General features: G+C 37.0%; 1 protein-coding gene across 1 annotated transcript; it reads left to right on the top strand.

Moving 5' to 3' along the window:
• Window positions 1–4698: 4698 nt before the first annotated feature.
• LOC114376295 (ubiquitin carboxyl-terminal hydrolase MINDY-2-like) lies at window positions 4699–11482 on the top strand. The gene is made up of 12 exons (XM_028334359.1): window positions 4699–5054; window positions 7285–7403; window positions 7488–7594; window positions 7687–7774; window positions 8074–9148; window positions 9262–9316; window positions 9442–9523; window positions 9668–9748; window positions 10091–10195; window positions 10285–10334; window positions 10438–10561; window positions 11088–11482. Exons 1-12 carry the CDS (start codon window positions 4862–4864, stop codon window positions 11178–11180), a joined length of 2172 nt encoding a protein of 723 aa, XP_028190160.1. The 5' UTR covers window positions 4699–4861; the 3' UTR covers window positions 11181–11482.
• The last annotated feature ends 1673 nt before the right edge of the window (window positions 11483–13155 follow it).

The raw sequence follows: 13155 nt of genomic DNA, 5'->3' as shown, positions 1-13155 counted from the left end.
GACGTGTTAGTTGACGGAACTGGGGAACGGGACTATTTTTTTTGGATTCTTTGACGTCCAAACATGAGAACTGGGGAACGGGACTATTTCCTGATTTATTAATTATTTTAAAAACTTTTATTTTTTATGTAATTCTTACAAACAAAACTCATGATTCTAGGTTCCCTTTTTTTAAAAATAAATTTAAAACAACTGTAAACTTCGCTTAAGGACCACAAACAATCGGAATAACAAACTATATTATAAAATAATAAACTGTGCAAAACACGCCAACTATATTAAACAAAAACTGTAATAATTACAAATATTCATGTCAACTACAACACAACAATATAAATACAATGATCAATGGTCCGTGCGGCGTCTCTGACGAGCCCTGACCGTCCCATCAGCACTGGGTCCCCCTCTCGCGATCGTCAGGCAGTCCTGCATAATGTCATATAACTCTGTGCCTGCAGTGACTATCCTAAGGTTGAGCACACGCTCCAACCTCTGTGCAATCGCCTCATATCCCTCGTAATCATCCTGTCAAAGTCAGTAAAAACATTTATTATGAAATTCAAAATAAACAACAACTCATAAAACATTAAACGCGCAAATAATCTTACCACATATGGAGGGGGGTCAAATGCCACTGGAACCTGGGGGCTGGGCGGCTGTATGTAGTCCTCAGGGTCTGCAGCTGGTGCATCCCTCTGCTGGTCAGCTGCCTGGGTCGGTGTCATGAAAGGGTGAGATATGCGGAAAAACCACTCAATGTAATCCGCAAATACCTGCCCCGCAGGTAGTAAGTGATCCGCAAACTCCATCCACCTGTCATCTATCTGCTCCTGTGACAATCGTGCACTAACAGGCGGTGGAGGGATGCTCTGGATGTAACCGAACTGGCGTACCACCCTCTACGGTCGAACTGCGACGATCATAGGACCCCATCTGAGCTGACCCTGGAACGATGAAATCTCCTGAAACGCCCTAACACCCCGATGCTCCGTGTACGGCAACCAGGACACATCTGTGACGGTCAAACCATCACAACGTGCCCTGTAGGGTGCTCCTGTGATGCCCTTCATGTGCGCCTTCGACGTCAACCACCGGGAAGCACGTGGGGACGTCTCCTGGTATGTGTCGTCAGTCACGCACTGATGCACACTAGGGAAGTGCTCATAGATCCAGCACTACACAATAATTGAGGTTAACATAACATAAAAACATGTTTAAATCATAATCGAACCTAACATATTAATAAACACAAAATTTACCTGAAATAGCGTCAAGTACCCCGCAAGCTGTCGGGTGGTGGTCCTACAAGCCTCATCTAACTGGTCGTACATATGAACCAGCGCGGCAACCCCCCAAGCGTAACCACCACTATGAGCGAGGTCCCGGAAAGCGTCAAGGTGGACCACATGCACGTATGTTGCACTCTTATTAGCAAAAAGAGTGAAACCGACAAGGTGCAGCAAATAAGCGCGAGCTGCGACAATCCACCGCCGGGCCTGACATCTGGTCTCATAAATGTCACGAACCCATCCTAATCGTACATATGCTCCACGTGTGAGTGCTGTCTCGGCTCTGGCCTCCTCCGCAGACACTTCCAGCAACTCCGTGAGCAAGAATCTGGCCTCCTTCGTAGAAAGAGCGTGGAAACTGTGCAAGGCGCCAGTGATGGGCAAATGTAGAATGGACGACACATCATCCAATGTGATCGTCAACTCTCCTACTGGAAGGTGGAAGGTGCTAGTCTCACTGTGCCACCTCTCCACAAATGCGGATATAAGTCCAGGATCGCCAGTAATAACTGAACAATCTATCAGTGGACTTAATCCTGTGGCAGCCACCAGGCCTTCAATCTCAGGCACTGGCCTCCCAATCAGTGTCAGTTTCCTCCCATGTGACACTAACTTCAAATCAGGACGTTCCTGATTTGAAGTACAAATTATACAATTATTAAAAAAAATTAATCATAAACAAATAAATAAACAATGACAAATAATTAACAAATTAAAATACCTGTCCACTCCACACGGCATGTGCAACATGCTCGGCAAATGATGTGAGCACTGACGGGTCACGTGGACCACCAGGGAATCCCTCTGCAGCATCATCACCATCTGACCCCTCACCACTATCAGCACCCTGTGCGTCCGCACGCATCTCAGGTGCCTCCGTAGGCTGCTCAGGGACATCATCAGTCATGTCAGCGACGTCCTCAGCCATATCACGTCCCTCCGTAGTCATCTGATGAACGCGTAGCCTACGGGCTGAGGCAGTAGGCCTACGCCTCTCGGGAACATCGCCAGCATCCTCGTCAGCAGCTCTATCTCTGCCTACAACTCTACCTATGGCACGACCTAAACCTCGTGTTCTGGCCATGATCTGTAAATCATGTCGAACACGTATTTTTTTCGGTCAAAATATACACAATTTTCTTTATAAAAAATCAACTTTATTTATAAACAAATAAGACTAACTTAAATCAAATTATTTTCACACATACACGACCTAATTTTTAAAAAAAAATTAAACAACTTCATTTATATAAAAAAAAAAACAACTAATGTAAAATAAAATTATTAATAAACATGCACAACTTAATTTTTTTTAAAAAAAATTAAACAACTGCATTTATAAAAAAAAAAACACAACTAATATAAAAATAATTCATTACTAAACATCCACAACTTAATTTTTTTTAAAAAATAAACAACTTCATTTATAAAAAAAAATACAACTAATGTAAAAAAAATTAATTAGTAAACATCCACAAGTTAATTTTTTTAAAAAAAATTAAACAACTAATGTAAAAAAAAAATTATTTAGTAAACATCCACAATTTTTTTAGTAAATAAAATACTTCATTTATAATAAAATAAACTAATTAATTATAAAAAATTAGTATTTTTATAAAACTTCCAAAACACACAACTTTAATTATAAAAATAGACAACTTCATTTTTTAAAAAAAAACACTAATTTAAAAAAAAACAATAAACAAAAACAAACACAACTACTTTTATAAAAAAAAATTAATTTACAAATTAATATTTAGTAAAAATACACAATTTAAATTATAAAAAAAATATGACATCAAAAACCCAAACTTCATTTTTCATAAAATCTAAAAAACAAAATAACCAAAATAAATAAAATAATTCATTTAAAAAAAAACAAAACAATTTCTGTTTAAAAAAAATTTTAAAAAAAAAACAAAAAAAAAAAACAAAAAAACCACTTCCGGAAGAAGTGGTTCTTCCGGAAACATTCCGGAAAAAGGGGTTCTTCCGGAAAGGTCTTCCGGAACCTTGGAAGTTCTTCCGGAAGTGCGCGTCTTCCGGAATTCTTCCGGAAGAACCACTTCTTCCGGAAAGTTCCCGGAAGACGTTTTCCGGAAGTCTTCCGGAAGACGTTTGGTTACTTCCGGAAGAACACTTCTTCCGGAAACTTTCCGGAAAAGGTTCTTCCGGAACTTCCGGAAGAACTCCTAACGGGTCTTCCGGAAGACTCCGCCGTCGGCCATTTCCCCATTTTTTCCGGCGTCCTCTCCTCTCGTTTTCTACCGTCCTCTCCTCTCGTTTTCTACCCTAAAGTTACTATCCTAAGGTAACTATCCTAAGGTTCCACTGCTACAAGCTATAACAATGTTGTATCAAAGGGGAGTTAGGGAGACTAACCTCGTTCGCGGAGAAGAAGAAGACGACGTTCGCGCTTGCCTTGCCGGAGAAGAAGAAGCAGTTCGCGGAGAAGAAGAAGCAGTTCGCGGAAGGAATGAGCAGCAGCAGAAAAGTTTCTTCCGGAGAGGGGGGGCTTTTTATAATTTTTTATTAAAGGGCAAAATTGTCCATTCATAAAAGTTGCTAGGTGCACCAGCAATATTGCTGGGTGCACCTAGCATCTCCCTACCATTAAATGGTAGGTCCAACAAATTCATTTCCCCCGTACTCGTAGTGTACCTGTTTTTATGTTTTCTGAATTGTAAAAAACCCACATCTGAACCTAACCGAGTCTATTCCAATCAATTCGTAATATCTTCAAAGTAGGATAATAACAGTTTATATATATATATATATAATTTTTTTTTTGTGGTTCGTTTCTACTCATTTTAATTTATCACGTTGAGAAAATAAAATGATGCGGATTCTCTCCCTTTATTTGCCGATACGCGAAGATTTTCCGGTAAAAAAATGAGAAAGTTTACGTGAAGGTTTTATTACGAGTGGAACAATTATATATTTGTACAAAATTGATGAATTGTAACGCATAGCATTGGGTAATCCCTCCTATTAGTAAGTAAAAGATAACTATCTAAATTCACTAGAATTTAACATTTCTTTGGGTTATGGTTCGCAAAAGCAAAACGACACTTCTACAAGTTTTGCCCATTTGCCCGTTAATCCATTGTAGTATATACAGTTTTTTATATGTATTTCTACATATTATATTTGCATTATTTTATTTGAGAGCAACTTATGATTTTATTTTTTGTTGAACATTTTAATAAACTTTATTAAAACTCATGCAGATGTAGAGACGACCTTCACTTATATTTATTTATACATTTCTGAATCACGAATTATGTGTCATGGTAACTCGATCTTCATTTATGGAATATGGAATATCAGAGTGTTGATTTTTTGTTACTACTTACGGTAAAAATAAAGAAATAAAAAAGAAGGAGAAAAGAAAGAAGTAAAGAAGAGATGAGGGGGAATAAAAGAAAAGAAAAGAATTACTAAAATAGTTGGTACTGTGCGGGGTTTGACATTAAGGTGGAGCAATGAATGAAAGAAACTTTAGTAGTCCTAGTCCTCCATTGACATTGTAATCTGAGTTTGAAGGAAATCAAGAATCATCATCCATCGAAATGGCAGCAGCGTCGTCTTCTTCTCCTCCAAAGGACGAGGATCGGGAACAAGAGGAACAAAACCAACAGCCTCAGCCTCAGCCTCAGCCAGTCAAAGAGTGCGTCCACAAAACCAAAACGATTCAGTTTCTCGGACGCACCACTCCGATCGTTCTCCAAAACGACAATGGACCCTGCCCCCTCCTCGCTATCTGTAATTTCATTTCACATCCTAGGGTTTCTTCATTTCGCATCCTTTCTTTTTCATTCTTAATTCCTAAGATACCGTTTTCTCTATTGCCTCTCCTCACAACCAAACTCGATTGCTTTGCTATACGGAATTTAATCCTTCTCAATTATTGCCTCTGCTAGTTATCGATTATTATTGAAGTAGGATGACATGAAACTTTTCATCGTTTTTTTATCTTTCCGATTTTGAATTCGATTACCAACTCATATGAATCTTTCTGGTTTTTGGTGATTTCTTGCTGTTATTTTTCACACCACTCTCTCCCTTCGTGTTCGTTAGTGGTAGTTATCATTCTGTTATTTTTGGCTTGCAATTGTATGAACAAGTAATTTATTGATATATTCCACTTTTTTTTTATAGCATCCGAGATAATCATTTTGGCTCTACCGGAAAGCATATAACTGAAACAATATAACATATGGAAACCAAGGCTATGAATGGCGGAAGGTCAAAATTCCGTCGTATAAACATGCCATGGCGGGCCTCCCGTCACAAATTGCCTATGTTGGAGGCATCAAAAACACCACGTGATAGCGTTATGACGGGCACTATATCGGTGTATAACGGTTATTTATCCCACATTGATGGAAACACGGAAACAGTCTTGATTCCAAATATTTGGGTTTAGTTGCAACTTGCAAAGGAAAATTTATCAGAATCCACGTATTGAATCTCTTTCAGATTGATTCCCGGCCAAAATGCCATTACTCCAACCTGCTTGTATATCTATGTGTCTCTCTTAGATCTTGCCCCTCATATTTTTATCTTCAATCTTAATTGTGTCAATGCTTTCACTCTTCTGCCAAGGCACCCGTGTTCCTTGTTGTTCGGTGTTTCTCAATCATGAACCTTAGTACCTTACCTCTAATTGAATATACCAACGTTTTTCTTCAAGATCCATCTGTTTAATATTTCCCCACTTTTCCTTTTAATCCTATCTTATCTTGTGTGTCACATATCCATCATTACAATTCTCACTTGCTACTCTTATTTTCTGTCCTATGAATTGCAGCAAAAGTCATGGTATCAAAAACTTTCTTTAGCTTCAAGGAAAGGATATTATATGCCAGTAAATCTCCCCAATTCACTCTCCTATTATCTATTATTGGAAAACAATGATAGTTCTGCAAGAACTATCCACAGTTGTCAATAACACTAAATAGTGGCGCATTCATGGAATCGCATCACGTAGTGGTTGGAGCATGCTACAAAGATTGAATAGTGTCTCAGCTTCAAGTCGTGGCTGTGATAGCCAGACAAAATCGTGGCTGGAGTGGGACAGAATGAAACCCTAACTTTCTCAGTTACTTGCATGCACTCTGTTAGGAAGCAGCACCTACTGTTCTCCTTTCTGACAAACATCCATCCTTCTCCAGCAACATTTCCGGCGTATCCCTTCATTTACTGGTCAGCTGTGAGAATTTTTAGCTATCCTCAACCTCTGCAGTCTTTGTTCTCCACAGTTTCTGGTCATATGAGGTCATTTTCTGGTGAACCTCTTACCGTTTCCAGTCATCCATGTCCTTTGCTGCCTTGCTCTGTTCTGTCCCCATGTTGTTTTGTTTTGTAGTCTAGGCCTTTCATCTCACTGTTTTGTGCTCTTCTAAGGTTTACCCTTTAATTTTTTATTCTAGTTGGATACAGTAGTGTCCGCCCCACTATTTGTTATCCTACTATAGTATTTTTAGGTTAGCTGTTCTGCATCACTCTTTGGGATTGACTACGGAATTATCTATAGCAATCATCTAGCATAAACTATCTTGTGCTGATTAGGGCCACTCATATACACCACAAATGAAGTTAAATAAAGAACTCAAAGGCATCACTGTATGTTTTAATGATTACATATTCTCTTCTCCTGCTCTCATGATTTCTCTGACCAGCTACTATTCTTATTTTCATAGCTAGTCAGGTATTTCTCATCAAATTAATTTACTAAAGTGGAAATCTTCTTCTAACTTCAAGTCACCTTTGTGGGAATCCTATTATATTTTCCTTTTCCTTTTCTTTTGTACTATCTGGAAAGTTTGAATATTGGATCTGCACAAACTGATGCTCTCTTAGATGATAATTTTAAAAATTTAATTTAACCATTTGTTTCCTTATATGTCATGCTTAATTTTTGCACTCTAGAAGGGTTACTTGCAACATTTGTTTACTAATGGTTTATTGTTTATATATGGCATTATTGCAGGTAACGTTCTGCTGTTGAGAAACAACTTAAATTTGAGTCCAGATATTGCTGAAGTCTCACAGGAGAAATTGCTTTCATTGGTTGCTGAAAGATTAATTGATTCAAATAGTAGTGTGAATGTAAGAGTTGCATTTGTTATCACTGGAGACATTAAATCTTTTATGATACAAGTTGATTTGGCAATTTTTCTTATTGTCTTCTAGGACAAAGATGCAGGCTATGTTGAAAATCAACAACAGAACATTGCTGATGCAATTGACTTACTCCCTAGCCTTGCTACTGGAATTGATGTAAATATAAAATTTAGGAGGTCAGTTATACAGTTCTTCTCATTTCTTTGGCAGTCATGTGCATCATCCATCAACAATTTTGAACTTCTGATAAAAATTTCTTCAATTACAGAATAGCTGATTTTGAATTCACTCGAGAGTGTGCCATATTTGATCTGCTGGACATTCCTTTGTATCATGGCTGGATTGTTGATCCTCAGGTATTTTTTCCACCCTCAATCCAAATTAATTAGTTCTATCTTGTCATTCGACCTCAATCTACTGTGTCAGTTGCCTCCTTGTGCCACATCTTAAAATTGATCCTGCCTTGGATTATGATGAAAATTGTGTGGTTCATTGCTTACTGTAAATTTTAAATGGCCAAGTGATCTTTCTTAAATAAATATCAAAATACTTATCAAAATGTTATCTTTATGTTTTTCTTAAACAATGTGGGCTTTATTTCTTATTTTATGATGTGTTTATTTGATATTCAAATCTTCATGTTCTTTTGAGCCAGGATTATGACACTGTGAATGCAATTGGATCAAAGTCCTATAATGCCCTTATGGGAGAGCTTGTCTCTCTTGAAACACTAATCATGAATGTCCATCATGAAAATAATCCGGAAGATTGTGTTGATTTTGTGGCTGCAACAACTGCTACTCTTGGAGTTCCTTCTCCCAGTCTTTCAAAAGCCAGGTCGTTTGATGATTCTTCTCATTCTATTTCTGATCATATGCAAAGAAAAGGTGATCTAGAAGAAGAGGCAGAGTTGTTGAGAGTCTTGAAAATGTCCGAGGCTGAAAGTGATCCTGTTGTAGGTCACATAAATGGAGGAGAAATTTCTGTCAGTATGGATAGAAATATGTGTGATGAGGAGGTTATAAATACGGATTCTGGAGATAAATTAGGAAATAGCACTGGTGCTGGTAACAGTAACTTTCATGAGCATGGCCCAGAGCCTTCCTTATCAGATGATTGTGCTACTTCTGGCAAAGACCACAACGAACAGATATCTTCTACTTCTACACTGGGAGAGGCAGCTAATTCATCCTTAAAGACTGATGCCATAAATGACCTTCATCAATCAACTTATATGGGACCTGAAGAATCTTTTGACCTGAATAATGTGATTGAGAACAGCCTTGATGCATTGGTTCAGAATGAGAGTGAAGATATCCCATCTCCTGAAAAACACTCTGTCTCTTTGTTTGAGTGCCGTGCAGATGTTTCTGGAGGAGATGGAAAAGTCCATGATCAATCCACTCCTACAACTATAGATCATGAAGTTGTAGATGAGTCTCATGGACCTGATGCCACAGTATTATCATTCTCATCCCCTGGCCATACAAATTCAGATTCATCTAGTGTCAGATATCATCAAACTGATGTTTCTGGAGCATTGACTTCATGTGTTCAAGGGAGTGAGCCCATATATGAAGGAGAGGAATGCGTGTTGGATACAAGAACTGGAAATTTTGAGGATCGTGAACCTGTTTATGAAGGTGAGGTGGTACTTGCAGAACAGTCTGACAAAAGCACCTTAGCTGCTCCTGATCTAAGAGCTAAGGATGAACTTACTCCAGAACAAGGTACAGTGGTGCCATATATTGAAGAAGTGGATTGATTCTCATTAAAGTATTATTTTCTTAGATAACTATATATTATCTTATGGGAGACTTATGTCCATTTTTTATGGTCTTAGGTGAATTGATCAAGAGTTTCTTGAGGAATAACGCCAGCCAGTTGACATTTTATGGGTATGTTGACCTCTTGTCTTGTTGGTCTAGATAAATTGATCTAGTTCTGTGTTCCAATATATTTCTCTTTATTGGCTATGAAGAATTTTCCTTTCACATTTTGTATATTATAAATGCTTTTGCAGTCTTTTCTGTTTACAAGATGGGCTTAAAGAGCGTGAACTGTGTGTTTTTTTCCGTAACAATCATTTCAGCACCATGTTCAAGGTCAGTAAAAGTCTCAATTTTTTTTTCTTTTGCCATTTAGATTACTGATATCAAGTGCAGCCAGTAGCACATTTTTGTCATCAAGAAAAAATGTTGTTTGTCTTGCAAAGCCTTCATACTAAAGTTATTTTCTCTTATTCACAGTTTGAGGGTGAGCTCTATCTTCTAGCCACGGACCAAGGTTACATAAATCAACCTGATCTGGTCTGGGAAAAACTGAATGAGGTAAAACAGTATTGCTTTATGATCTTTTTATTGAGATAATTTTTTTTTTTTTTTATCTTTCTATGTTGCCACTGATAGATGTCCTCAATTAAACCTCTTGAAAACTGAAAGGTTATATGCTTGATTTGAGCTTCTTGGATACTTAGGTACAAGTCATGCAGGCAGTTTTCTTGGACTTATAGTAAATTATATGTGGATGAATCTTTATATAGTATCTTGTGTAGTTTCATTTTTTATTGTACTAATGGCCGACCATCTTATCCAAGTGAATAAGTAAAAGCTTGTTAAAATTATGTAATATTAAATTGCAGAAATTAATTGTGCTATGTACTTATCTTTCAGGTCAATGGTGATACATTGTTTATGACCAGTAATTTCAAGGAATTCAAGGTAGAAAACCATGAAAGTAGCACTTGGGATGAGAACAATGCTCTGACCAGCACTGCTGTATGTTATCTTCTTTAAATTTTAAAGGGGAAATATGTTGATCTTGCTTACCGATTTCTCGTTAATATTTAGACAACTTCACTTTTCAGGACTATCTTGCCAGCATAGATAGTGCAACACATGCAAGCTTAGATATCAAGTAAGTTTCCATGAAAACTTGTTAACTATTCCTATTTCAAAATTATAGTTTTAACTATTCAAGATGGTTTGGTAAAAATTCATCATATCTGTAACTGTGACAGTTCTGATCTGCAATTAGCAATAGCCTTGCAACAACAAGAGTTTGAGCAGCAGCCACCACGCCAGAATAATTCACAGCAGCAATCATCCATTAGTGGTAGCTCTAGACTGGTCACAGGTCCCCAGGTATATACTGTTTTGGATACATGTATACATATACACACAGAGACAGTGTTGTTGTCGGTTACCTGGGTATCTTATTGAGTGGGGCAGCCAATGGATGGGATCATTTTCAATTTTGTCGGGAATCTTTATTATTAAGTAGCAAATACCCGATCATTTTTATAGAACTTAACTATAATATACTAACAATGTAATTTTACACCGTCATCTAATCACAAGTTGTCATATATGATAAGATAGTTGACTTTTGTAATAAATACTTAAAAGTCATATATATGATAAGATAGTTAACTTTTGTAATAAATACTTAAAAGTCATATATATGATAAGATAGTTAACTTTTGTAATAAATACTTAAAAGTCATACTTAGAGTGATTTTTAATTTGTTGATAATGTAAAACTCTTTACACCAAGTGCATGGAAATTAAACTCTTTTCTAAGGAAATGATTTGGTGTTTGACTACTCCTACTAGCTCTGCTTATATGAAAGATGAAATTTTAAGAATTTTCTGGAAATACTATTTGCAGGTGGCAAGAAACACTGGAAGACATTCATCTTCATCAACATCTGCATCTCCCAAGTCTGATACAAAATCCAAAGATAAATGTATAGTGATGTGAATTTCACGAGCAGAGTTTGTTTAGAACCTTGCACTTTAAAATGCGTCGCCTTGATAATTGTACCTCGTTACAGCAATCTTATTCCTCATGCTTTGTATGTGATATTAGGTTAAGTTTCTTTTTGTAAATATTGGAAGTATATAGTGTACAACAGTGCTAGGTCCTTTTTAACTGTGACCACAACACTCAACCCTTCCCCGCCGTCACTTAATATTGTCTGGACTAACAAAATCCCAACCGTTGTATGGTGAATGATTGTGCAGCACTTTAAGTAGGGAATTAAAGCCCATTGGCATTCCACCTTTGTGTCCTCTCGATTAGATATTGTTGCCAACTTGCTAGATAGATGTTATTAACTGACTGGGATGTGCATGGTATTAAATTTTTAAGGGAAAAAGGTTGTGCATGGTATTAAATTTTTAAGGGAAAAGGTTGATTTTAAAATTTTGGAAGTGATATATTCATTTTTCTTTTCATACCCCAGTATTTTCTTGTAATGACAATTTTTAGAATGAGCTAGTAATTTAACTTTCAGTTTGTGATTGGCAAGTTTTATCTCAAAATTGCCACATATTTGTGATGACAAGATATTTTTAAAATGGATTTGAAGCGATGGGTCGCATGTGAAACTAATCCAGTATGTGACTCGGACCGGTTTGGTACTCGATTCCTGGGTCAATGGGTTGACCCGGCCGATTCGAGTTGGGTCCAATAACTACGGTTCTCATCCCAAAAAATATCAATCCCACCCATATGTGAGATTTTCATCCCATTTCCATTTGTAATGTCCTTTACGAATTAATTTCAAAAGTGCTAGCTAATAGTTTCCCTCCTTCCAAAATGCATTTCCCAGAACAATCAACTTTTGTGGAGGATCGTTCTATTCTTGATAATGTTATGCTGACATGTGAGATTGTACATCACATGAAATGTAAATTCAGAGGAAAAATTGCTTTAAAAATTGACATCAGTAAAGCCTTGAGTAGACTCAAAATACTTTTTTTGTTTTTTTGGAAAAATTGGGTTTCCATGAGGAGTGGATTGATCGGAGAAATTTATGTCTTTCGTATAATATTCAATTATGATCAATAATGATTTTGTTGGACAAATCATTTTGGAAAGGGGTCTTAGGTGACTCACTATCACCTTATCTTTTCATCCTGTGCGCAAAAGATATTTCATCCCTCATAAAAAATTTAAAGAGAAAAAGGGATTTTCATAGTGTCAAGGTATGCAGGGGATCTCCAATCCTCGTACATTTTTTATTTGTTGACGATTGTTTTCTTTTATGTAGGGCAAATGATGAGGAAACCAAAATCCTCATGGACATCCTTAACACATATGGCAAAGCTTTTGGTTAGATCATCAATTTTCAAAAATTAGAAGTTTTTTTTTTCAGTAGAAGCACCCATCTTAGCACCAGACATGGTATTTCATCAACTTTAGGGGTATCTGAAACCATTGGCAAAGGAAAATACCTGGGACTCCCTTCCATTATTGGCTGTAAAAAGGAGGTATTTGCTTTCATAAAAGATAGGCTTTAGAGGTGCATCAATAATTGGTCCACCAAAAATCTCTCAAAAGTTGGTAAAAAAATCTTATTTAAGTATGTAGTTCAGTATATCCCAACATGTTGCATGAGTGTTCAAACTCTTTTTGGTGGGGTTCAAACTCACATGCCAGGAAAAGAATAAACAATCTCAATTGGGAAAAGCTTGCCATGAAGAAGGAATTTGGGGTATGGGATTTTGATACTTACATGTTTTTAATCTTGCCATGCTAGGGAAGTAAGGTCGTAGATTATTGACCAACCAAGATACTATGGTTTCACAACTTTTCAAAGCTAAATATTACTCTCATGGGAATTTTTTGGATGCCAATTTATGCAATAATCCAAAGTTTTATTTGGCGTAGTATCTATGCTTGGGGTTTTGGTTAGAGAAGGTAAGAGTAGGAGAATTTGGTAATGGGAATT

The sequence above is a fragment of the Glycine soja genome, chromosome 11 (genome assembly GCF_004193775.1).
Source record: "Glycine soja cultivar W05 chromosome 11, ASM419377v2, whole genome shotgun sequence".
Lineage (NCBI taxonomy): Eukaryota > Viridiplantae > Streptophyta > Magnoliopsida > Fabales > Fabaceae > Glycine > Glycine soja.
The sequence above is the reverse complement of the archived record's forward strand: the minus strand, read 5'-3'. Positions and strand labels throughout refer to the sequence as shown.

Bases quoted from the DNA above. Each gene is read 5' to 3' on its own strand.
- LOC114376295 (XM_028334359.1), top strand. From the start codon at position 4,862: ATGGCAGCAGCGTCGTCTTCTTCTCCTCCAAAGGACGAGGATCGGGAA. The intron at 7,404-7,487 runs GTAAGAGTTGCA...ATTGTCTTCTAG, and splicing joins ATTCAAATAGTAGTGTGAAT to GACAAAGATGCAGGCTATGT. The intron at 9,749-10,090 runs GTAAAACAGTAT...CTTATCTTTCAG, and splicing joins TCTGGGAAAAACTGAATGAG to GTCAATGGTGATACATTGTT.